Here is a 27774-nt window from a genome sequence, read left to right as displayed (position 1 = left end):
AAATGTTTCTTAAATATCAAATTTCTCTTCACAGATGCTATGTCCATTTTCTTCATAATCTTCTCTTGTGACCACCATATCTTCAAAATCATCATTTTCTGAGATCAGTTTTCCACCTTCCCAAGCGTAAGTAATCGGGCTAAAAATAAAGAGAAAATGAAGCTAGATGATTTTTCAAAAACAAAATACTCAGAATAGTGAATATTCGTATGTCAGTCTTTAACAAACTTAATAACATAATCATTTTAGATTTAAAATAAAGCTTTATATGGACTACACAAAATAAGAAAGTTATCTTGGCTATAAGTGGTTTTTGTTTATTTGATCATCTTGATTTGGGGAATTAGCATAGGAAGTCCCTTTCTAGCAGTGCCCATGGGCCATGCAGTGCTGGGAGTGATCTCACGGTGGTGCATACCACCATCTCTGGCAACTTAAGTGTTGTTTTTCTCCCCCAGGCCCTGAATTTAAAATGCAGTGTTAGGGGCTAGAGAGATAATATAGGGCAATAATAATATAGGATAAAACTGGAGTACTACCAATACCACATATGTTCCCCTGCAAACCACCAGGCTTACTCCTGAGCACAGTCAGGAATGGTTGATAAGCACCAGCAAGTGTGCCCCCCAACCTCACTTCCATAATAAGATGTAGTATTAGGGGTACAGATAGTAGATCAGCAGGCTAAGTATGTGCTTGGCATACAAGAGGCCCAGATTTGATCCAGTACTACCACATACTCCCCTGAGCAGTTCAAAAGTGATCCCTAAATCATAGGGCCAGGAGTAACCCTTAAGCCCTGTCAGGTGTGCCCCCCTCCCCACACCCACACCTATACATGTACTTAGTATATTATGATCTTTTTCAGTGGGAAGCCTTCAGCAGTACTAAGGTAACCAGGCCAACTAAGGGTGTGATGCTGGTGTGATGCTGTTTTAACCCAGTAAACCCAGCAGTGCTTTGGGGCCTCAACGGCCACTTATGGTGGTACTAGGGGCCTTCAGGCCTACACACCCAGAATGCCAAGAGACCATGGTGTGCAGGAATCCAATCAGAGTCCAGTGCAGGCAACGCCTCCATCTTCTGATTCTATGCTCTTCCACAGCCCAGCATTTACCAACTGGCCAAGTCAGCTGAGATGAAGTGGAAGGGCCTGGGTCTCTAGAGCACACTGTGTGCTGAGTAACCATATCCCCCATTAAAAAAAAAAAAACAAAAAAACAAAAAAACAAATAAATGGTTTCTGTGCTTTGTTTCTATATAAGGTAACACTTACTTTTCAGGCAGCACTACCGAGACATCATAATCTGTTGGAGTAAGACATCGAACTTCTGAATACACACGATCCCTAAATCCTGGGAAAAGGGAATTTCCTCCTGTTAAGACGATGTTCTTAAAAAAATGTGGCTGCATTTCTTTAAAAAAAAATAATAATAATGGAGAAAGGGAAGAAAACATTAAAATCTGTTCACTTATATTTCTAAAAAGACAAGAAAGTAAAACAATTACGGATTATATACATTGGTTGTAAAACTTTTTTTTTGTTTTTGGTTTTTGGGCCACACCCGGCGGTGCTGGGGGTTACTCCTGGCTGTCTGCTCAGAAATAGCTCCTGGCAGGCACAGGGGACCATATGGGACACCAGGATTCGAACCAACCACCTTTGGTCCTGGATCAGCTGCTTGCAAGGCAAACGCCGCTGTGCTATCTCTCCGGGCCCTGGTTGTAAAACTTTTAAAATAAATAATAATTAATAATATTTTGTAATACATTAACCATTAATATACATTACATACATTAAATACAGTAAAATACAACTTCATAGCTCATACAAAGAAAAGTTGGATAAAAGAGCTGAACAACAGGGCCGGAGTGATAGCACAGCGACAGGCGTTTGCCTTGCAGGCTGCAGATCCGGACAGACCTGGGCTCGATTCCAGGTATCCTACAGGGTCCCTTGAGCGATTTCTAAGCACAGAGCCAGGAGTAACCCCTGAGTGTCGCAAGGTGTGGCCCCTCCCAAAAAAAAAAGTAAAATTAGATCTGAACTGGGGCCGAAGAGATAGCATGGAGATAGGGCATTTGCCTTGTATGCAGAAGGATGGTGGTTCAAATCCCAGCATCACATATGGTCCCCCCAGCCTGCTAGGAGCGATTTCTGAGTATAGAGCCAGGAATAACCCCTGAGCACTGCCGGGTATGGCCCCAAAACAAAACAAACAAACAAACAAATAAACAAAAAAAGAGCTGAACAAGTGTAGGCTAAAAAAGCCAGCAATTGTAGGCTAATGTTTGAAAACTTATTTTATGTAAGAATGTAAAAGATGTCCTTCAGGTCATTTCAAATTAGATTCTAAATTTCAACATGATCTTACGATACATAGAGATTTACTGTATATTTGATACTGAAAAATATTCAAATCTATAATAATAACAACAAATGGACCTTATGTCCTATATTCATTAAAATTACATGACTGGTATATTCTAGGTGTCATGTGGTTAGCAGGTATTCAAAGCCTCATAAGCACCACTGGGAAATCTATCAGAAGCTAGTAAGTGTTGGTGATCCAATCTAAGCTTTTGTTCACAAAATAAGACAGAGATCCTTGTAACTAATACCATTCAGGATACAACATTAAAGCAATGGAGTACAAAATGTTTTCTAAGTTATATGCATGATTATAACTTTATTATGTCAAATTAATATGAAATATTAAATAGTTGTGAAAGAATTAAGGTGAGAGCATCATGGCTTTCTTTTCCTATTTTTGTCCTTTGAAGTGGGAACAAAGGAAATAGTATGCCCTAAATTTTCTCCACTGCCTATATACTTGAAAATTATTGGAATACATTTCAGATATTAAAAATACTATAAAACTCTGGGGCCAGAGCAATAGCACAGTGGTAGGGTGTTTGCCTTGCATGCAGCTGACCCAGGACTGACCTGGGTTCGATCCCTTGCATCTTTTATGGTACCCCAAGCCTACCAGGATCAATTTCTGAGCACATAGCCAGGAGTAACTCCTGAGTGTCACTGAATATGGCCAAAAAAAAAAACTATAAAACTCTAGAACATTATTTAATTCATGCTTAAGGAGAACTCAGCCATCACTGTGAATCCCATACTTCAATCTCATTATTAGGGGTCGGAGCAATAGCACAGCGGGTAGAGCATTTGCCTTGTACATGGCTGCTCTGGATTTGATCCCTGGCAGGCTTGGGGGACCATATAGGATGCTAGGGATCAAACATTTCTGAGCACAGAGCCAGAAGTAACCTCTGAGTGCTGCTGGGTAGAGCTCCAAAAGCAAAATAAAATAAAATAAAATATATTTGTCCAGATATAATTAAAAAAAAAAGCTAAAAAATATCTAATCTGTGCAAATTTGGGTTAAATCAAAACTTCTCAAAAATGGATACAAAATAACTTAATGCTCATGGAAAGATGAATTTGCTCAAGTTTAAACAACCTATAGTGTGACTTTCCATATAGAAAAATTATCTAGGGGCCAAAGTAATAGTACAATGGATAGGACACTTGCTTTCCACACAGACAACCTAAATTCAATCCACAGCATCCCATATGGTTACCTGAGCTCCATCAGGAGTGCTTCCGAGTGCAGAACCAGGTCTAAGCCCTGAACAATTAGGTATGACCCCCCAAAAAAAGCAAAACAAAAACCATAATCTAAGATTAAGATTCAAGTATGTTAGTAGATCTGAAAATCTATGCAGATATAATCTTTGCTATTTGCTGAAACTAAGAAACAGTTGATTTCTCATTTACAAAAATTATGGTTTTTAAAAATATCATTACATTTCAAGGCGCCAGAGTGCTAGCACAGCAGGTAGGGTGTTGCCTTGCACGCAGCCAACCCTGGGTCAATTCCCAGCAACCAATATGGTCCCTGGAGCCTACCAGGAGTGATTTTTGAGTGCAGAGCCAGGAGTAACCCCTGAGCACCACTGGATGTGGTCCAAAAAACAAACACAAAATATCATTATACTTCAGTACTTCATTTATGTACCTTCAGGTAAGTTCTGAATTGAATAGACAACAGCTTCTGGGATTCCCATTTCTTGAATTCCAATATCAGAAGGGTTAAAGAGTATTTCTGGAACAGCAAATCTCTCATTGGCCAGGCGAAGTATTTGTTCTCCAGATTTATATTTTCCACTAAGTACCATCTCCTCCCTTGGCTTAAAGAAAAATAAGATAAAAACACTTAAGTTCTATTCTCTAATTCCTGGGGCCAGAGCAATAGTACAGTGAGTAGGGTACTTGCCTTATCTGGCTGATCAGGGTTCAACCCCAGTATCCCATACGGTCCCCTAGCCTGCCAGGAGTGATTCCTGAGTGCAGAATCAGGAGTAACCCCTGAGCATCACCAGATGTGGCCCCAAAACAAAATAAACAAAAAAACTCTATTATCTATTATTCAAATGACTAGTTGTGATTAATCACATGTCATATTAATACATTAGCCATGTTCTCTAAAGTTTCAGGAGTCTCAAAAGCCAGAAAGGTATGGCTTAAGCCACAAGTAAATACTGACTTAATACAGCTGTTCTCCCAAAGGTGCAGTGTCTTATTTCACACATTTTAAGATCTTTGGGGTCTGGAGATATTGTACAGCAGATATAGTACTTCCCTTGCTGTAGCCACACAGATTCACTCCTGGAAATCACATATGCCTTGAGCAGAGACAAGAATAAGCATTGAGCACGCTTGGCATACCCCCAAAACCCAGCTCCCTTCCCCCCAAAATCGTTTTGTTTCAAAGAAAGAAAAAAAGAGAAACAAGGGGAACAAATAATTTCGATTTCAAAATAAAGAACACTTTCTATGTAAAAAAAACCCTTATGTTTCTATGACATTAACTTTTTATATATTCATTGGAAACTATGGTTCTAGTTAATTAAGACTTCCTCTTTCCCTTTGTATAAAAAAATGCTTTTAATTCATATTTCTTCACTACTGTGAGGGTGCAGTTGTTTAGGCCATACACAATGGTTTTCAGGTCTATTCCTGTCTCTGAGCTCAGAATCATTCATGATGGTGTTCAGAGAACCTTAGCTGTTGCTTCGGAATTAAACTGGGGATGGCCACATGCAAGGTAGTGCTTTACCTCCTTTACTATCTCCTCAGTGCCATATTTCTTCACTATTTATCCAAACTCTATTAGAAATCAATTTCTGAGGCTGGGAAATGGCTCAAAAGGGAGGCTGAGCTCCAATGAAGAAAGCCCGGGCTTGATTCCAGTCACCACACAGAACCCTAAACATCCCCAGGAGAGGTCCCCACTACCCAGCAGTAGTCACTGAGCACAGCCAGCTATGATCCAAACCCTACCCACCCCACCCAACAACAACAACAACAACAAATCAGTTTCCAAATAATTAAAAGTAATTTTATGAACTTTATCTTTGAAATTATTTATATAGTTTCTACTAATCTATCTAACTCTATAAGCTGAGTGGTAAAGTCAGCAAAAATAATCCCTTCTAAAACATCCTGTATCATTAAGATAATGAATTTTCTCCATTTCACTAAGAATCATCAGCTTTTGAGGCTGGAGAGATAATCTCAAAAGGCTAACAAAAACATGTTTGTTCTTTTCTTTTGGTTTTTGGGCCACACCCAGTGATGCTCAGAGGTTACTCCTGGCTATGCGCTCAGAAGTCGCTCCTGGCTTGGAGGACTGTATGGGCCGCCGGGGGATCGAACTGCGGTCTGTCCTAGGCTAGCCCTGGCAAGGCAGACACCCTGCCTCTAGCACCACCTTGCCGGCCCCACATTTTTGGCAATTTAGAAGAACCACACTGAGTTGGGAGTAGCCCCTGGGGACAATGAAGTAAAGCCCCCCCCCCAAAATAAATAAAGGATCATCCGCTTTTATAAAATTAGTTACATTTATTTCACTTGGCTTACATGTGTTGTTTTCTTCCCATTAACAGTGATCCCAATTTTTTTTGCAAGTATAAAATTAGCTTAAGTTAAATTTTATATAAATTTTTCTGGGGGGAGGGTCACATCTGGCAGTGCTCAGGGGTTACTCCTGGCTCTATGCTAAGAAATCAGTACTGGCAGGCTCAGGGAACCATATGGAATGCTGGGATTCGAACCACCATCCTTCTGCATGCAAGGCAAACACCCTACATTCATGCTATCTCTCCAGCCCCAAGTTAAATTATATTTTAAGTTAAAGAATATCATAGATAAAAATCATAGATGTCTATTTAATATAATTTTATCCACTCTGTTAAAATTTAAGTTTCCTCAGAGGTTTTTTCTGACTCCCAAATAAAATGTTCTGCTTTTCTATCTCTATAATCTCTAACAGCATCCTGCTATACTTTTGGTTTCATTTTTGATCACACCCAGTGATGCTGAAGAGATACTCCTGGCTCTGTGCTAAGGAATGACTTCTGATGGTACTCAGGGACCACAGTGATGGCTAACCTTTCTGAGCCGAGTGACCAAACTGCCACAAAAAACCAAAGAATTTCCTCAAAAGTGCCAGCACGTCAATTAAACCTTTTTTATATGCGCCGCATATCTTAATTGCAGACCTTCCCGCATGCTAGCTGCAAGGCCTTCATGCCACTGCTGGCACGCGTGCCATAGGTTCGCCATCATGGATATAGGATGCCAGGGATTGAACCTGAGTCAACAGCGTACTAGGCATCCAGCCCCTATCAGCACCCTGCTTTATCCTTTGTAGTCAAAACTGCTCACCCTCGGACCCGGAGAGATAGCACAGCGGCGTTTGCCTTGCAAGCAGCTGATCCAGGACCAAAGGTGGTTGGTTCGAATCCCGGTGTCCCATATGGTCCCCTGTGCCTGCCAGGAGCTATTTCTGAGTAGACAGCCAGGAGTAACCCCTGAGTACCGCCGGGTGTGGCCCAAAAACAAAACAAAACAAAACAAAACAAAAAAAACTGCTCACCCTCACATATTCTATCTTTGATCTAGAAGAGCCCATTTTTATAGATACTATTCCACTGAACCATCACATGTACCCTAGCATATTTCACTTTTATTAACAATACAATGGAGGGCGGGAGAGACAGCACAGTAGTAGGGCATTTGCTCTGCACACGGCCAACCCAGGACAAACCTGGGTTCGATTCCTGGCATTCCATATGCTCCCCCAAGCCTGCCAGGAGTGACTTCTGAATGCAGAGCTAGTAGTAACCACTGAACAAAGCCAGGTATAACCGAAAAACCAAAATAATAATAATAATAATAATAGAGCAATGGGGCTAAGTCCTTTCATCTGTCAAACAATACACATAAAACATATTTCTTCTACTGGATAAGAATGATTCCAACTTCTAACATTTGAAAATACAATGCTCAGCACCTTACTAAAAAACGCACACCCCTCTCTTGAGGTTGGATGTGGCCAAAGATGAAGTACAATGAGTAAAGTGCTTGACAAACAAAAGATTACCTTGATACCACATATGGTTCTCTGAACCATACCAGAAATAATCCCTAAGCATAGCCAGGAATGGTCCAAAACAAAACAAAATAAAATAAAACCCTGGAGTTGGCTAGAAAGTACAGAGGCTTTGCTTGTTCAATTCTGAGCACTGCATATTGTTTCCCAAGCACCAGTAGGAGTCATTCCTGAGCATAGAGCCAGGAATGGCCCCTGAGCACTGCTACTGCTGAGTGTAGCCCCAAAGACCCCCAAAATAAAAATCTATAAAGCACAATACTCTAGGAAGAACATGGAAACTATAAATTACTAATTATATTAAATTACTGTTAAATAACAGAAAGAATATTACTCTTCTATAAACATGTCATTTTTCATGGGAAAATAAAAAACATTTTCTAGGGAGGCAGAGATATAGTACAGCAGGTAAGGCTATAAGCCTTGCATATGGTCAATCTGCATTTGATTCCCAGCATCCCATATGATCTCCTGAGACCACCAGGAATGATCTTTGAGCACAGCCAGGTATGACTACAAACAAACAAACAAAAAGAAATATTTCTGTAAATATAAAAATTTATTAAAAGTGATACTGACTAAAAAGTGTGATAATGACTAAAGATTAATGTCAAAATTAAAAATAGGTTGAGACCATTGCATAATTAGAATTTTCAGTTCACAAGGTCTGAAGCAATAGTACAGTGAGCAGGGCACTTGCCTTGTATGAAGCTACCCTGGATTCAATCCCCAAGAACCATAATATAGTCAAGAATAGTTCCAGTGCCCGGAGAGATAGCACAGTGGTGTTTGCCTTGCAAGCAGCCGATCCAGGACCAAAGGTGGTTGGTTTGAATCCCGGTGTCCCATATAGTCCCCCATGCCTGCCAGGAGCTATTTCTGAGCAGACAGCCAGGAGTAACCCCTGAGCACCGCTGGATGTGGCCCAAAAACCAAAAAAAAAAAAAAAAAAAAAAAAAGAATAGTTCCAGAGTACAAAGAAAAGAAAAAGCCAAACATTACTGGGTGTGGCACAAAACCAAAACCAAACAAAAACTTTCAGTTCAGAGGCCAGAGAGAGAACACAGCAGTAGGGCGTTTGCCTTGCATGCAGCCAACCCAGGACCAACAGAGGTTCAATTCCTAGTATCCATATAGTCTCTAGAGAGCCTGCCAGGAGCGATTTCTGAGTGCAGAGCAGGGAGTAACCCCTGAACACTGGCTCAAAAACAAAAACAACAGCAACAAACAAAACCAAAAACAAACAAACAAAAAACAACTTTCAGTTCACTAAACTTCACAGAATATAAAAAATTATCTAGTTGAGTGGCCTTTAACCATTTGTCACAGACAGTAAAAGAGAAAAAAAGCCACTGATCTACTTGTGGTGGTTAAAACTGCAGGTCAGTGAATCAGTATGCAGATTCAGGCTGGTTGATAAGTATAAAAGATTGAAGAACATTGATCTAGTTCACAGGCATGATTTTACTTTATAAGTAGATCATGTGATTGAGCCAAGATCAAAAATCTCACAAGAGAAAAGAGCTAGAATTAGATGATAGAATGCTTGCTAGCTCTAAGGCCATTCATAGTTAATAAATGATCTGGGACCACAAGTAGTTTATTTCTTAATAATACAATTCTAAAAAGAATTTTGTTTAGACATAGTGAAATGAAATAAAGGGCTGCTGGGAGTTGCTATTTTCGTCAATGTAGGGCAATGATTAATGCCCAGTGCTCAAAATTTTGTCTTGATGTCATTATAGAAATAATCAGTTTAAATTACAACCATTCTCAAGAAAGTAGTAATCTTTAATTAGGAGAGCAATTTTCTTAATTTAGGTCAGTCAAGTACATTATTCATTTAGTAGGTAGGTATCCTCTTTCTGAAAAGACATAAAACTGGAATTTCAATCAGCAGCAATCATAACAATGTTATAAGCATTATCATTATTTCTATTTCCAATCATTGTTTCTAGAAAATCAAAGTTAAAACTTTTAAAATGATTCAGAAATATTCTTTTTTGGGGGGGCGGGGGGGAGTGTTACACCCAGCAGCACTCAGGGTTTACTTCTGGTTCTGTGCTCAGAAATCGCTCCTGGCAGGCTCGGGGAACCATATGGGATGCCGAGATTCGAACCACCATCTTTCTGCATGCAAGGCAAATGCCTTACGTCCATGCTATCTCTCCGGCCCCAACTTTCTAAACCTTAAAAATTAAGGTATACATAGAATTTACCATGTATTATGAATGAGCCATAAATTTTAACATTAATTGACAGGATTAACCATTATCTTTGAAATAAGTTTCAAATTAACATTCTGGTAAACTATCTGGCAAAACCAGTCTAAGAAGAAAAAATTGTGGTACATCTACTCAATGGAAAGGAGATGTGAAGGCCAGAGAAGAGGTAAAGCAGGAAACAAGCTTCACCTTACACACAATCCTCAACCTATGAGTGAAAAAGTAAATCCTCCATAAGGTAATTTGTTTCTTTTATTTAAATGAGCTATAATACATTCCAATGATCAAATGTGGGGCAAGAGAAATAGTCTAAGGGTGTAAGACACTGGCTTTGTACACACACCCTGGATTCAATCCTCACCCATCTCACCAGGAATAACACTCAAGCACAGAGCCAGATGATTAAATGTGCATAAAAAAAAAGTCTATATGTTTATAGTAGTTTCCTGGGCTTTTCTCGAAGGTGTAAAGGAAAGAAAACACACCTTTAATATCCTAGGTAGCACTTGTGCTTCCTATTCTCTCCCTAATTCTTTGTTTTTTTGTTTTTAGGTCACACCCAGCAATACTCAGGGATTAATCCTGACTCTTCACTCAGGTATTACTCCTGGTGGTGCATGGGAGGCCATTTGGATGCTGGGGATCACACATGAGTTGGTCTCTTTCCTTAATTCAGATCTTAGAAATGAAGGGCTGGGGCCGGGTAGGTGGCGCTGGAGGTAAGGTGTCTGCCTTGCAAGCGCTAGCCAAGGAAGGACCACGGTTCGATCCCCTGGCGTCCCATATGGTCCCCCCAAGCCAGGGGCGATTTCTGAGCACATAGCCAGGAGTAACCCCTGAGCATCAAACGGGTGTGGCCCAAAAAAACCAAAAAAAAAAAAAAAAAAGAAATGAAGGGCTGGAGCAACAGCACAGAGGCAGGGTGTTTGCCTTTCACACGGCTGACCCAGCACAGACCTCGGTTTGATCCTATATGGTCCGTCAAAGACAGGGGGATTTCAAGACGGGCAATTTCTGAGCACAGAGCCAGGAATAAACACCTGAGCGTCGAGTACAGCCCCAAAACAAAACAAAACAAAAAAAAGTAATGGCATATCTATCCACTAGGTGTGGTCCAAAAAAAAATTAAGATAAATTAAGGTAAAGAGAATTTACTTCATTTTGACATTCAAATTAGTTCTAGATCATTTGAAAGTGTTTTTTTAATTTTTCCCTTATCAACGTAACCTGATCATTTGAGATTGAACAAGAGTAACCCGAATTAACTTTGAGTTACTTATATCAATAATTTTCACAAGATGCAAATAACTTACTTTTCTCTGGATTTAAGCTAACTGGTTAAGTGAACAGAAAAGACTAACCATAACACAGGAAATGATATTCCTGTCTCCAGACTCACTCTATGTGCTATCAATTGAGTTATTTTTTTAAATACCTTTAGTGAGATACTCATCGTTGGCACACTTGTGTTGATGAAATGGTCTCCAGTCAGCCAGCCAGCCAGCAACAACTACAAAAGATTCCACCAAACCTAGCTAGATGTGTGACATCTCAAATCTGAGGAAGTCACTTGAAAATTCTCTGAAATGTTTTTAAGTTGCCTTACTATGAGGTGGAATGATAGCACAGAGGATAGGGTGTTTACCTTGAACATAGCCAATCAGGTTCAATCCCCAGCATCCCACCTGGTCCCCTGAGGCTGGCAGGAGTAATTTCTGAGCACATAGCCAAGAGTAAACTCTGAGCACCACTGGATATGGCCCAAAAAGAATAAAATTACTTTACCAAGGGGATGGGCTGGAAAAATAAATACATAAAATTACCTTACAAAAGCCCTTTTTAATTGTACTGAAATCAGGTAAAACATAGTCTATCATTACTGTATTTTCTTCTCCTTTCAACCTAGAAAACAAAATAAAGAATTATAAAATATTTTGACTAGTTATAGTATTAGGTAGTAATCTATCTTCCCATTCTTGTCTATTATACATACTTTGCAATATCCATGTCTCTATAAAAATCCTGAGACACATAGCACACATCTTCTTTCACTTGGTTAATAACATGTGTTTCATCCATAACATGTAGCTGCCTAAAAAAGAAAAAATTGTTATGTGTGTATATATGTATGTGTTGATATATCTGTACCACATATAGTCCCCAGAGCATCACCAGAAGATATCCCTAAGCACAGAATCAAGAAGTAGCCGCAGAGAAATGCCCAATGTGGCCCAAACCATATCTTCAAATAAATCCTTTTTTTCATGGCAAGAGAAATAGTACAGTGGTATGGTATTTGCCTTACATGCAGCTGACTTGAGTTCAAGCTTCAGGATCAAGATTACCTGAGGAGTAATACCCATCAGGAGTAATCCCTGAGCACAGAACCAGAGTAAGCCCTGAGTACCACTGCATGTGGCCAAATGTCAACCAAAGAGTCCAGAGAGAGAGCATAGTAAGGTGTTTGCCTTGCATGCAGCTGACCCAGGATGGACCTGGGTTCAATTTTTAGTATCCCCAATGGTCCCCTGAGCCTGCCAGGAGTGATTTCTAAGTGCAAAGCCAGAAGTAACCCCTGAGCACCGCCAGGTGTGCCCCCACCCCCCCAAAAAAGTCAACCAAACAAAAAAAATAAGTAAAAATTTTTTCTGGGCAAGTGAGAGCGAAATTAATGGGCCATAACATATGTTTTGCATTCAGAAACATGTGTTTACACTCTGACACCACATAGTCCTCAAAGCACTATGTGGGGAGTAACCCTGAGCAGCCCCGAAAAAAAATATTATTTTTCTGAAAGGACACAATAAAACTTAATGTAGAATTAGCATAAAGAAAAATAATCATTAGTGAAGATAGAAAAGAAGTTAAGGGCCCAGAGAGATAGCACAGCGGTGTTTGCCTTGCAAGCAGCCGATCCAGGACCAAAGGTGGTTGGTTTGAATCTCGGTGTCCCATATGGTCTCCCGTGCCTGCCAGGAGCTATTTCTGAGCAGACAGCCAGGAGTAACCCCTGAGCACTGGTGAGTGTGGCCCAAAAACCAAAAAAAAAAAAAGAAAAAGAAAAGAAAAGAAGTTAAGGTTCTTGGCTTGCACACAACCAACTTGAGTCTGATTCATGGGACTATCTATATATGGTCCCTGAGCAATGCCAGGAGTGATTCTAAGCACAGAGTAAGGTAAGTCCTGAGCACTACCAGATGTGGTTACCAAACAAAAGGAAATAAAACAAACAAGCCAACACACACACACACACACACACACACACACACACACACACACACACACACACACACACACACTATTCAGGAGTCTGGAGAGATTGAACAACAGTTAGGAAGCATGGGAAATCCAAATATTCCAGGCACCCCATATGTGGTCCCCTGAACCCTCCCAGAAATGATCTTTAAGCACTGAGCAATAGTAAATTCTAAGTATGCCAGGTATGGTTCAAATCCAACCCACAAAAAAAGAAAAGGCACCAGGCACAAATCGAGTGTAAATAAATAGATAATAAAACCGTTTTCAATAGATGAAGCTAAAGTTTCTCTGGGATGCCATAATCCAAACTATATATATATATACCGCTCCTTGAGCCAGAGAGATAGTACAGGAGTAGGGTGTATGCCTTGCATGTGTCTGACCCGGGAGGGATCAGGTTGATTCCCGGCATCCCATATGGTCTTCCAGCTTGCCAGGAGCCAGGAGTAACCAATGAGCACCACTAGTTGTAGCCCAAAAACCAATCAATTTAATAGTTTTTTTAAAAAAGAAATCGCTCCTGACAGGCTCGGAGGACCATATGGGATGCCAGCATTCAAACCACCATCCATCCTGAACCAGTTATGTGCAAGGCAAACACCCTATCACTGTGCTATCTCTCCAGCTCCTCAAACTCTATTTTGAACATATAGTTCATCTACTCTTTGGTTTAATTGGGCTAGCTTGGGATATTATCATTTTTACTATTTTCTACAGAAAAAATATATTCTGCAGTTTATATATTAAACAGTTCAATGAACTTCATTTTGTTGTTTTATTCTTTTTATTGAGGGTGGGGGAAGACACCTGGCTGATAGTGCTCAGGAGAGCAGATGATGCCTGAAAACTAACCTGAGCATGCATGCCCTTAATCCTGAACTATCTCCTCAATTATTACATACAGTTTTCTTTGGTGGGGCAAAGAACTAACCTAAGCTTTTATATGCAAAGCATACTTTATCTCTTAGCCTCTTACGTTATCTCTCAGTCATTACCTACATTTTTTTCTTTGATTGGGGGTTGGCGACTGAGTGCTATTTCTGGTTCTGTATTCAGACGCAACCCTGTCTATCTCTCCATCCCCCTTAAATACATTTTCTTTTTGTTTTTTTTTTTCATTTTCTTATACTATGTGTATGCTAAAAATATAGTCTTGGGCCAAGAAGATTCCTTAGCATGCTCTATAATTCATAATGAAATCTGAGTCATTTGATCTATATCTCTATCACATTATTTATTCATACTTTAAGAGAATATGTTAGTAGCTTGATATACTGCCAAATGATTTGCCAGGAAAGTTATTTCAAAGTATCCAACAATACACAGCCAGCCTCCCCTCACCCCTCTTGACTTCCTGAAGCCCCAGTAACCTCAGACATGTCCCATATCCTTCCAAGTCAGCTCATTGGCCCAGCTCCACAGAGTCATATTCTCAAAAGAGACTTAAGCCAAGCTGATAATATTCATGGATACACCAGTCTAGCAGCTGAAAACTCTGTCGTGCTCTGGTCGGAGGGAGCCGGTCAAGTCCTAGCCCTGCTAAGACTCAGCAGCTGCATCCACACCCAACAATCAATGCTACACTAATGACCTGATTTCACTAATTTTTCCACTAATCTCTGCTGTTCAGACACCTACCCACCAAAACACCAGTTCAGGGAATGAGAACTCTGGGTCTTCTCAGGTGTGAGGGCAGGAAGCCTCCCTTTAACCTTCTGAACTTCTGGAAACCCCAGCAGCCAGACACAACCCACAGCTGCCACCATGCCAGCTCATTAGTTCAGTTCCACATATCCTAGAATTATTTAAGTGCACAGCAGCAGTTATAGCCATGTGATCCTCCAAATTTTACAATGCTGACACCCCGGTATGAAAGCACCAAATCAAACGTCAAAGTAGCACAGAAGCCACATATGGTCAACAAATAAAACCAGTAATACTGAATGCTCAATAAGCAACAAAACAGCTTAGTAAGCCTTCTGACAATGACTTAATGACCCTTAATGAAACAGAACAATTTTCACAAATTTTTTTTTACTGAAAGTTTTTTTTCAATAATTCCATTACCATTTAGTAGTAACAAACAGTATAAAAGTAAATTATTTCATGCCTGCAAAGAGGGCAGGCATAGAGGTAGATAGAAAACTCGGAACAATGATGGAGAGTATGTTGCACTGGTAGTAGGATAGATGTTGAAACCTAGAACACTAGAAATAAATGTATTAGGAGCAACTTTATAAACCATCATGTTTAAATAAAGTAAAATAATTAAAAAATTATTGGCCAATAAGCAATAGACAGAATGTTCTTTTTTTTTTTTGGTTTTTGGGTCACACCTGGCAGCGCTCAGGAGTTACTCCTGGCTCGACGCTCATAAATCGCTCTTGGCAGGCTTGGAGAACCATATGGGATGCCGGGATTCGAACCACCATCCTTCTGCATGCAAGGCAAACACCCTACCTCCATGCTATCTCTCTGGCCCCTCTGGCCCACATTTCATAATTTTATTTCTTTATTTTGAAATAAGGTCAAACTACTCCTGATGATGATTAGGGGCCAGTCCCAGCTCTGGGCTCAGGAATTATTATTATTATCACAGGGGACCTTGTGATGCTGGAAATTAACTGAATGTAAGTGCTCCAGATACCAGACAAGAGCCTCGGCCTGTACTATCTCTCAGTTTCCACATTTTATTTTATTTTATTTTATTTGGGACACACCCAGCGACGCTCAGGGCTTACTCCTGACTCTGCACATTGAAGTTGCTCCTGGCAGGCTCGAGGGACCATATGGGATGCCGGGATTAGAACTGGAGTCCATCCTGTGTTGGTCCTGTGCAAGGCATGCCTTAACACTGTGCTATCACTCCGGTCCCAGTTTCCATATTTTATAATTTATTTATTTTGTTTTTGTTTCATGATCAGGATCCACTCCTGGCAGGCTAAACTATATGGAATGCAGATGATCAAATATAAGTGCATCGGGGCTGGAGCAAAAACACAGTGGTAGGGCGTTTGCCTTGCAAATGGTTATTCCAGGACGAACCTGGGTTTGATCCCCAGCATCCCATATGATCCCCAAGCCAGGAGCGATTTCTGAGCGCATAGCCAGGAGTAACCCCTGAGCGTTACCGAATGTGGTCCAAAAACCAAAATAAATAAATAAATAAAATAAGTGCATTAAACTTCCTAGAATGTGGAAGTCTTTGTTATGAACACAAATATTTTATATGATAGAATGCTTTTCAAATTGAAAGTCATTAGTACTTCTATATGTATTGTTATCTTTTAAGCAGTAAAAAGAAATTTCCATCTGAAGTTACAACTAAAAGTATGAAATCATTTTGTTTTGGTTTGATTTAGTAGTTCTTGGGGTTTGCTCCCATGATGTGAGGGAAACTATAGTGTGGTAGAGAAGAAACCCATGTATCTCACAGGCAAAGCATGTGCTCCAGCTCTTTACATTACCTTCTTGACCTTTCTAAATAATTATTACTTTTTTTGTGTTTTGAACCACAGCTGGTTTTACTCAAGGCTTACTACTGTTGTGTTCTCAAAGATTACTCCTGATGGGCTCTGGGAATCATATGGAGTGTAGACAGCAAATGCATGTCTGTCATGTGCAAAGTAAGCATCTTACCCACTGTGCTATCACTTTGGCCCCCTAGTAAAGGATAATTTTAACTTGCTGGGGTCAGAGAGGAAGCTCAGTGGACTGAGCACATGCTTTGCACACAGAAAACCTGAATTCAATCTCTAGCACTATATAATCTGCCTGAGAATTAAAGGATAGATCAAAAGTATTCCCTAAGCACCACTGGGAATTGGCCAAATGCCAAAATAAAAAAAAATTTTTTTTACTGCAAGCCCACATCCTCCCAAAGAACCATAGTGAAGTATTTATTACCTGTAAGATATGATCTCCTTTAGATGATTTGTTAGAAGTTTTCCCCCAACATTTATCCTGAAAAAAAGAATTTAAATTTGAATAGCTGTCGCACATTTACTCAGTTTTATCTGAAGAAACAACACAATGAAATGCAACTCACCGAATAATGGCTTCTTTTTTCTTTTTACTTCTACAATAAGGAACGATATGTGTAAAGGAGTATCCACTATCTACAATGATGCAGCATAGTTCAGAAGGATTATCCCGGAAGTATCTATGTGCACTGAGGGCCCCAGCTAGTGAAAAAAGTTTCAAAAATTAAATATAATATGATAATTAAAGCAATAAATAAATGCAGCAATCAGTAACAGAGAAAAAACTATTTAAAAAAATATTCAAGGGCCAGTAAGATAGTATAAGAAGTAACATAATTCCCTTGTATGTGGCTGATGCCAGTTTAAATTCCCAGCATTATATATATGGTCCGCCAGTACAGCCAGGAGTTACTCCTAACCATAGAGACAGGAACAGATGCTGAGCACTAGCATAAAAGAATCTTCATGGTACCGAGCAATAGTATAGCAGTAAAGGAACTTGCCTTGCACATGGCCAACCCAAGTTCAATTCCCAGAATCCCATATAGTCCCCAAAGCATCTCCAGGAGTGATTCCTTAGTACAAAGCCAGGAGTAATCCCTGATCACCTTCAAGTATCCTCCATCCTCCCAAAAAAGAATCTCTAAAATTTATAAGTTCTTCACAGTACTAAAGCTTCAAAACAACAGCTCTTTTTGCTGTGGTGAGCATGATTTTTAAGATTTTGTGAACACTTTATAAAAGTAAATGTTCGTGTGATAGTTTAAAGCTTTTATCAAGTTGGGCACCATTCTCGTGAATACATGTGTTTGACTGGTTTGTTTTTGTTTTTTTGTTTTTGTTTTGTTTTGGGGGAAAAAACCAGAAATGCTCAAGAACTGCTCCTGGCTCTACACTCCTGGCTGGGGCTGGAGCTATAGCACTATGGGTAAAGTGTTTGCCTTGCATGTGGCAAACCCGTGACTGACCTGGGTTCAATCCCTGGATTCCCATATGATCACCTAAACCTACCACGAGTGATTTCTGAGCACAGAGCCAATAGTAACTTCTGAGTGCTGCCAGGTATATCCCAAAAATCTTAAAAAAAAAAAATTAATGGTGGACCATGCACGATGCCGGCTCTGGAATTGAATGAGCGGGAACTGAATGTGGACTGGTTGCATGCAAGGCAAATGCCCTTCTCGCTATACTCTCTCCTTTGTGTGCATTTTAATTCCAGAAAAAACATCTCCAGATATTGCCAGATAGTCCCTCATAGGAAAATAATCCTTGACACTGAATATTGTCCTTTTTATTTTTTTTTTTATTCTACACACTGAATACTGTCTTAAAGATGTTCCTGACCATTAAAGTGCACCAGGTACTGCTGCATCTGACGAGGACTTAAATCTAGCCAGCTAACCAGGCCAGACCGGGACACTGGCCTAGGGTTGGGCTTAGGGGGTGGAGCTGGATCTGGTGGGTGGCAGAGAGGGGCTCAGCTATATCAGTTTGTCACTGGTAATCTCATACCAGTCTACATTTTGCAAACCTTGAACATTTGCTCCTTCCAACCTTCAGTACCCCCGATTTACCCTTCTTTAACTTCAGTAACACATAGTTCTTATCTCTAATCTAAGACATACAGTATATCTAACAAATCCCAGAACTATTTAGAAGGACACAAATTGAACACATATCTTTTGAATATTTTATGGGTATTTTCTTTAACTGATGTAACTCTGTATATATTCTTCTACCATGATGTTTCTATTCACTTTTCATCTTATCTTTTCTTTGTAAGCTGTTAAGTAAGGATTGTTGGTGGAACTGTCCCTCAGTTTGATGCCTATGATTGAACTATGTCATGGAAATTTCTGGTCTTGTCCCTATTGCCTTTAGATGCACCAATAATGCCCCATGGCATTGATCCCTGTTTGCATAGACACATTAAAATGGGAAAAAAAATACATACAGATAAGTTCTTATCTAATAAATCTCAGTACAATGTACCTTACACCCTGAACATTGATATAATGAACTGGCACAGGCTTCAGAAGAATGGGCATCCTCCATACACGCCGGAACCAGGCAAGCTATCTACGAAACATCCAAGGTCTTTTAGAACAACAGCGGGAAGCAGTCCTCTACCAGGAAAGACACTACCAAGGGTCTGACATCGACCTCTTATAAAGAGACTTCCGTTTCCACCGAGAAGACTTGATAGCAACAATGACCTGCTCTACAGGACATGGTTCTCTCTAGTGCCCCTTAAGTGGGAGGTGAAACGAGAGGATGCTATGCACCATCCTGACTGCAATATGGGACATGCAGACTCCAGGATCTTTAATACAGAAGCATGATACCAACAACAGAGACTATGTGAGGAATGGAGGTGTATTGCCACTACAGAGGATGACTTGAATTGAACAAACTAATTTGCCTGGAGCCTAGAGTCAATCCTGTGCCAGGAAACTTCAGGGTTAGGGTCTCCTTGTATTTAGACCATAATTTGTCTTTCCATGTCCCTTATGTTTTGGTGGGCCTATGCAAACAAATGCCACTTGAATACCATTTTTTACTATGTTCCCTTGACTCCAACCCTTAAGAAAAACAAGCCACTAAAACTTTTGAGGTTAACTTAAACTAGGTAGTATGTACATGGAACTAGAGAAATGTACTTTGCCCTCAATGTTTAAGGAGCTACATAAGTATAATGTCTTTAGATTATATTGTGTGCTGCTAAGAAATAGTATGTACTACAACTGGGGATCTGAGGGACAAGTAATTGTACTGTACATGGGTTCAGTTTTGTTTTTCTAAATGCTCTTTGGCTGAAAGTTCAAGGCTGGGACATCATCGATGGGACTACTGAGAATGCTGTTTATGGGTGATTGGGCTTCCACTGTAACTTTACCCTGTCCTCTTCTTTACATCTTTGTTGTCATAATTAAAATAAAAAAAAATATGAAGAAAAAAAAATAAATAAATTTAAACATGCAGTTAAAAAAAAAAAAATCTAGCCAGCTAAATTTCTAAATAGAAGCTGGAGCAATAGCACAGCGGGAGGGTGTTTGTCTTGTATGCCGCTGACCCAGAACAGACCTGGGTTTGATTCCCTGTGTCCCATATGGTCCCCCAAGCCAGGAGCAATTTCTGAGCACATAGCCAGGAGTGACCCCTGAGCATTACCAGGTATGGCCCAGAAACCAAAAAAAAAAAAAGAAAAACAAATTTCTAAATAATATCACTGCACATGAACACCTGGTATTATTTGTTTTCAACAAACCACCTGCTGTTAGATGTTTAGAACGATTTTTCTTTATCTTGCTAACTGGAGCTATTGGCATTATTTAAATTACAAAAATCACAATTTGGAGCCAAAGTGATAGCACAGAGGTAGGGCATTTCCTTTACATGCGACAGACCTGGGATGGACGCAAGTTTGATCCCCAGTATCCCATATGGTCTCCCAAGCCTGCCAGGAGTGATTTCTGAACATAGAGCCAGGAATATCCCTGAGCATCGCTGGGTATGGCCCACCCCCCCCAAAAAAAAAATCACAATAGTAGTTGGAGTCATAGAGGTAGCTTGAGGAAATATTATACAAAGCTTTGCATGCCAGAGGTATGGGGGCAATTATTGGAATCACATGTTTCCTTAAACACCACCAAGAGCGACCCATAACACAGAATCAGAATAAACTCAAGTACTGCTGGGGTAGAATTCAAAAACAAACAAACAAAAACCTTAAACATGAACAATAAACAGAGCCAGAGCAACAGTACTGTGTGTAGGTCATTTTACTTGCACATGCTGATCTGGGTTCAAACTCCAGCATCCCTATGGTCTGCCAAGTATTCAAGGAATAATCCCTGAGCACAGAGCTAGGAATAAGCTCTAAGTAGTGCTAGATTTTTCCCTAAAGCTCCCCAAAATCTGAACAATAAACACAACAGTGACAGATAATAACTTCATTAGAAAGAATTGTCATACTATAAAACACTATCACATAAAAATATACTAATTAAAACAAGTCTCATTAGATTATCTCAAAGGGGGCCTGGAGAGATAGCGCAGCGGCGTTTTCCTTGCAAGCAGCTGATCCAGGACCAAAGGTGGTTGGTTTGAATCCAGGTGTCCCATATGGTCCCCCGTGCCTGCTAGGAGCTATTTCTGAGCAGACAACCAGGAGTAACCCCTGAGCATCGCCGGGTGTGACCCAAAAACCAAAAACCAAAAAAAAAAAAAAAAAGAAAAAAGATTATCTCAAAGTGTCATTTAATTTTCTTTTTCTTAGGCCACACACAGTGATGTTCAGGGGTTACTCCTGGCTATAACTCAGAAATCACTCCTGGCTTAGGAGAACCATATGGGATGCCAGGATTCGAACCATCGACCTTCTGCAAAGGCAAACTCTCTACCCCCATGCTATCTCTCCGGCTCCAGGGTCATTTAATTTTCAAGTCCCATCTTGTAGGGGCAGGGAAAAAGCTCAAAGGTCTTAACACAAACTTTGTATGGGCCCCAAAGCACCATGCTGTAAATCACCCTAAAATCAGAATTATACTAATGATTATAATGATAATAAATATTATGTTTTCTCTCCTTCAACTCTAAAAGAATGCCACCCAATATTCTGGAATTTTAAATGCTTTTTATCCATATTCAAATAATCTATTTCAATCAAAACTTTTTTTTTCAATCAAAACTTTTAAACTCACCATTCACTCTTAATACTGCCTGAAATTGGTATTCTTCAAACAGGATTTCATTCATTGATTCTTGAATTGAAGTGAAGTTAAAATATGGTTCTGTGATGATAATATTCGTATCTATAAAATCAACCTATCAGAGAGGAAAAAAGAATCCTTAAAGTTTTTTAAAGTATAGAGTTAAAAGTATAAACATGGGTTTTTTGTTTGTTTGTTTTTGAGCCACACCCACTTACACTCAGGGGTTACTCCTGGTTATGCGCTCAGAAATCGCTCCTGATGGGGCTGGAGAGATAGCATGGAGGCAAGGCATTCGCCACGCATGCAGGACAGTGGTTTGAATCTCGGCATCCCATTTGGTCCCCCGAGCCTGCCAGGAGCGATTTCTGAGTGTAGACCAGGAGTAACCCCTGAGCACCGCCGGGTGTGACCCAAAAAACAAACAAACAAATAAAGAAATCGCTCCTGGCTTGGGGGACCATATGGGACGCCAGAAAATCAAACTGCATTCCGTCCTAGGTCAGCTGCATGCAAGGCAAACACCCTACTACTGCACCACCACTCTGACCCCATAAACACTTCTTTTTCTCCCCCCAACACTTTTTTTTTTTTTTTTTTTGGTTTTTGGGTCACACCCGACGGTGCTCAGGGGTTGCTCCTGGCTGTCCGCTCAGAAATAGCTCCTGGCAGGCACGGGGGACCATATGGGACACCGGGATTCGAACCAACCACCTTTGGTCCTGGATCGGCTGCTTGCAAGGCAAACGCCGCTGTGCTATCTCTCCGGGCCCCACCCCCAACACTTTTTTTAAAAAAATTGTGCCATACTTATTAGTGTTTAGGGCCTACTCCTGGCTCTGAATTCGGAGATTACTCCTAGCAGTGTTCAGGGGATCTTGTGGGGTGCCAAAGATCAAACCCAGACTGACTGCCTACAATGCAAATGCCCTATCACTATATTATCGCTCCAATCCCAGAATTATAAACACTTCTATTACTAAATGAACAGACTTACAGAACCAGAAGTCAGCTCCAAACACAGTTAGATATGGCTCCAAAATAAAAATAAATAAGCAACAGTTGAGCAAAATGAGGCACAGAATTGAATAAGTTACCAAAGATCATATAATTATCTGTGACATGGCTAGGAATTGCTCCCAGGAATTCTAATTGTTGGCCAGAGGAATAGCACAGTGAGTAGGGCATTTGCCTTGCATGCGGCAGACCTGGGCTCAATCTCCAGCATCCCATAGGGTCCCCCCGAGCCTTCTAGGAATGATTTCTGAGTCCAGATAAAGGAGTAACCCCTCAGCACTGCTGGTTGTGGCCCCCAAACTCAAAACAAACAAAAAAAGAGAAAAGAATGGAATGGAATGTCTTAGTTACAGAATTCATGCACCCTGAGTATTATCCAATCCAATTTTAACTCTTTTAATGGTAATATAAATAAAATAGTAGTTTAAAATGTTTGGAATAATTAGCTAAAAGCAATGACTTATAATATTGTTATTTTGTTGTTTAAAAAGGTGAGGTGAAGGGACAGATAGTAAAGTGTATAAGGTGACCCCGGAACCCCACAAGGTCCTCCAAGCCTCCCAGGAATTATCCCTGAGCACAAGTCAAGATAGGATGTTGCCCAAACCCCCACCCAAAAAGGTGTATTAGGGTGAGAAAACTTTATGTAATTCTCTCTAACACGTTGTTTTGTTTTTTTCTCTTACACATTATTTTATTTTTGGGAGGGGCGGTGGTAAATATGTAAAAATATTTTATTGTGAAAGTGAAAATAAGATTAAGTAATCTAATTACACAGGAAATCAGATGCAAAAAGCCTTCAGAAAAGAAAAATCTCAATAGTCAGTATCATTCTAAAATGATATAATCATTTGCATTTATTTAATATAAAAAATTCAGAGCCAGGAACAGTTGATTGACTTAAGTATGTACTAGAAAAACAAAAAAAAAAGTATTACTAAAAATATATTTAAAACTTTATAAACCTTGGGGCCGGGCGGTGGCGCTGGAGGTAAGGTGCCTGCGCTAGCCTAGGACGGACCACGGTTCGATCCCCCGGCATCCCATATGGTCCCCCAAGAAGCCAGGAGCAACTTCTGAGCGCATAGCCAGGAGTAACCCCTGAGCATCACAGGGTGTGGCCCAAAAACCAAAAAAAAAAAAAAAAAAAAAAAAAATTTATAAACCTTAAAATATAAGTTCAATTTTTCATTTGAATAAGACATGGAAATAGAAATTTGAATACATACTGTAATTTGTTACCTGATACATTTCTTTTCCAAAAAGGTAATCCCACACTTGTCTTTGAACATCCCAATTCACCAAGTAACCCTAAAAATTTTGTAAAGAAATTTCATTACTCAAGATATTTGAGTAAAATAAAAGTCAACATCTAAAAAAAGTTCTATTTGAGTAATTTTTAAAAGTCAAATTTATATGCAATAATCACTGAATGCTTTCCCCAGAAGTAACTGTTTGAATTTCAAATAAATTAACCGAGCATATATATTTTAATTTAAATAACAAATTAATAGTAACAAACTCATCAATAGACATGCCAATATGAAGTGATGCCTTTCTATCCTTATATGAGATGTGATGTACTCAACTCATCTATCTTTAACATAAACAAGTAAAATTCAGAATCCACAATTAAATCATGGTCATTTCTTTTTAACTTGACAACTTAAATTCAGTAAAATATTAGTGAAAATTGAAATACTTTTACCTATGCAATCTATAAGTGGTTTCAAACGTGAAAAATAATATATGCATTAAAGTATCTATCTTTACTTTTGTCTATAATGCTAGAGATGACATATGATTGTGTTACCTTCTGAAAAGGAAGGATGTAAAACAGGCCAGAAGGATCTTTTATTTCATCTATCTGGTTAGCAGTAAAAGTTTTAAGACGTGCTGTTTTTGATCTGAACTGACAGTTAGGAATAACCCTAAAAAAAAAAAAGAAAAAAAAAAGAATACAATTACTGGAGACGAAGCAATAGTATAGCTGGTAGGACACTTACCTTCCATGTCAGACAGGGTTCAAACTCCCCACACTCCACATGTCCAACGTTTTTTGTTTGTTTTTGGGTCACACCCAGTGGCACTCAGAATTACTCCTGGCTCTGTGCTCAGAAATCGCTGCTGGTAGGCACAGGGGACCACATAGGATGCCGAGATTCGAACCACAGTACATCCTGAATCAGCTGCTTGCAAGGAAAATTGCCCTACTGCTGTGCTATCTCTCTGGCCCCACACATTTTACTTTGAATACTTATCTCTCTTGCTTGTCTATGCTTTCCTCTCTGGAGAAGCTCAGGTCCTTTCTTAAACTCATACATCTTCAAATTTCTCTCCCCTCTTGTCTATCTGAACAAGTTTCAATAAAAAATAAAAACCTAGCTTCCACATTTTGCCTCCCTCTGAAATTCTTTTCTATGAGAGAAGGTAATAAACCCAGAATTCCTGTGATTGATTAGGTATGACTTTCCTTTCCTGCAAAGATCAAGTCCCCATTCCAGCCTGAGTCCAAAGCTTCCAGAGGAATCATTCCCTATGAGCAGGGACCATCCCCGGCAATGTGATGCAGAACAAGTGATCTCAGGCTCAACTTGATGCCTGGCATGTGCACTATGTAAGTGTTCTTAGCAGACTAGCAGTTCTGACTAGCATTTACAAGCTAGGCATTTCCCAGAGCTCTGGTGGCCGAACTGGGTGGAGAAGAGAGGAAAATCACCGTTTTCTCAAGTTTACCACTCTTGCTCCCCACTTTACTGAGTCACCAGCAACTCTCACTTTACTGAGTCACCAGCAACTCTCACTTTTTTTGGGTTTCTCTCACTCACTTTCTTGCTCACGTTCTTTCTCAGTCTTTTACTCTTTCTTAGATTCACCCCCTAATTCTCTCTTGCCTCAACTTGGTCTGTTTTGCTATTGCTCTCTTTCTAACTCTTGCTCTCTCACTCTCAACAAACTATCTTGCTCTCTCTTGCTCTTTTTTTGCTTTATTTGTTTCTGGCCATATCCAGCGGCGCTTGGGTTACTCCTGGCTCTGCGCTCAGAAATCGCTCCTGCACAAGCATGACAGTGCTAATGAATGAGAGAGGTAGAATGCCTATCACGATATAGGCAGGATGTGAGAGGAGGGGGGCATTGGTGGTGGGAATGTTGCACTGGTGAAGGGGGGGTAATGTTTATGACTGAAACCCAACTACGAACACGCTTGTAATGGCTTGTAATCATGGTGCTTAAATAAATAATTATATTAAAAAAAAGAAATTGCTCTTGCCAGGCATGAGGGGTGGGAGGGGGACCATATGAGATGCTGGGATTCGAAACATGGTCTGTCTTGGATTAGCTACATGCAAGACAAACGCCCTATGTGCTATTGCTCCAGCCCCATCTCTTGCTCTTTTTTGTTATATTGATTTTGATTTATGGTGCCAGGAATGGAACCAGGGTCAAATGCATGCAAGTTCCTTTCCCAGCAAACTATGTCTAGACCACTGTCCTTCTCTCCGTCTCCCTCTCCCTCTCCCTCTCCCTCTTCCTATCTCCCTCTCCTTCTCCCCCCCTCTCTCATTCCCCTCTCTCTCCTCTCTCCCCCCCCCCTCTCATTCTCTCTCTTACTCTAGCTCTCACCCTCTACCTTGGTTTCTTATTACTGTCCCTTCCTCTCTTTCCTTCTCTCTCTTCCTTCATATTTCTTTAAGGCTATTTTATTTCCCTATTCCTCTCCTCCTGAAATCTTTTCTGTGAAGGAAGGTAAGGATGCTAGAAAGCCTGGGCAACTGTTGGGATTGACTGTTTCATCCTGCAAAGATCAATTCCTTACTCCAGTCTGAGTCCAAGGCTCCCATCGAGCTTGGCTGTTGGGCCAGTTCCAACAAGTGGATTTCCAGAATGCTTGTGGGAGGCTCATTCTCCCAAGCATATGCTTGAGTAACACAGGTAGGTGGCTGAAGGGAAGTTGCCTTGCACACAGCTAACCTAAGTTTGATCCTCAGCATCCCAGAACACCACCATGAATGATCCCTGAGCATAAAAGTCAAGAGTAAACCCCGAGCACCTCCAGGTGTGGCCCAAAAACTAAACCAAGTCAAAAGAAAAAAGAATATACATTTTATGACTGCTATTTAATGCATTCCAACAACCAGATCTATCAATGAGCACTTCTCCAAAGGTACAAACCCTTTACAGTTTCCAGCCCCAGGGGCAGAGAGATGGCCATGGAGCCCCATTCATAAGCCCTGGATATCACTGGATAGTCCTGAACGAATAGGAGATCCAGTCTTCAACCCCATCCCAGAACACCAAGTCTGGAATTCCCAAAGACCTCCGTGTATGGCCCCAAAGCCTTTAGAGAGAAAAGAGGAGGGTCGCAGAGATAGCACAGTGGTAGGGTGTTTGTCTTGCAAGCAGTTGATCCAGGGCGGATGATGGCTCGAATGCCGGCATCCCATATGGTCCCAGGAGGGAGGGAGGAAGGGAGGGAAGGAAGGAAGGAAGGGAGGGAAGGAAAGGAGGGAAGGAAGGAAGGGAGGGTGGGAGGGAGAGAAGGAAGGAAGGAAGGAAGGAAGGAAGAAAGAAAGAAAGAAAGAAAGAAAGAAAGAAAGAAAGAAAGAAAGAAAGAAAGAAAGAAAGAAAGAAAGAAAGAAAGAGAAAGAAGGAAGAAAAGAAAGAAAGAAAGAAAGAAAGAAAGAAAGAAAGAAAGAAAGAAAGAAAGAAAGAAAGAAAGAAAGAAAGAAAGAAAGAAAGAAAGAAAGAGAAGGAAGGAAGAAAGAAAGAAGGAAGGAAGGAAGGAAGGAAGGAAGGAAGGAAGGAAGGAAGGAAGGAAGGAAGGAAGGAAGGAAGGAAGAAAGAAAAGAAAAAGTCATCAAGATTGCTTTTAGCATCATTGCAGTTCGGAGTAAAATTGCATCCCAGGACGCAGCGCAGAGTGTGAAAGTACGAGAGAGAGTCCGTGAACGCTTTGTTCCCGACGCAGCGAGCGCACTTACGAGACGTTCTCATGGCTGTAGCCGATTTTGGCGTTGTAGGCTCCATTATCCAGAACTAACGTTGCCATTTTTGCCGCAGCCACCCCGCCGGGCTGCGCTTCCTCTTCCGGCCTTCCGGGGCGGGCGTT

The 27774-nt window shown here is 40.4% G+C and overlaps 1 protein-coding gene across 1 annotated transcript; it reads right to left on the bottom strand.

Moving 5' to 3' along the window:
* On the bottom strand, positions 1-27774 carry ACTR6 (actin related protein 6). Its single transcript, XM_049782836.1, has 11 exons — positions 27647-27774; positions 24478-24595; positions 23907-23975; positions 21639-21762; positions 17001-17136; positions 16859-16915; positions 11688-11786; positions 11518-11596; positions 4032-4203; positions 1277-1415; positions 1-139 (listed from the first exon to the last, which is right to left on the bottom strand). Exons 1-11 carry the CDS (start codon positions 27712-27714, stop codon positions 10-12), a joined length of 1191 nt encoding a protein of 396 aa, XP_049638793.1. The 5' UTR covers positions 27715-27774; the 3' UTR covers positions 1-9.

The sequence above is a fragment of the Suncus etruscus genome, chromosome 11 (genome assembly GCF_024139225.1).
Source record: "Suncus etruscus isolate mSunEtr1 chromosome 11, mSunEtr1.pri.cur, whole genome shotgun sequence".
Taxonomy (NCBI): domain Eukaryota; kingdom Metazoa; phylum Chordata; class Mammalia; order Eulipotyphla; family Soricidae; genus Suncus; species Suncus etruscus.
Note: the sequence above shows the minus strand (reverse complement) of the source record. Positions and strands in the feature narration are given on the sequence as shown.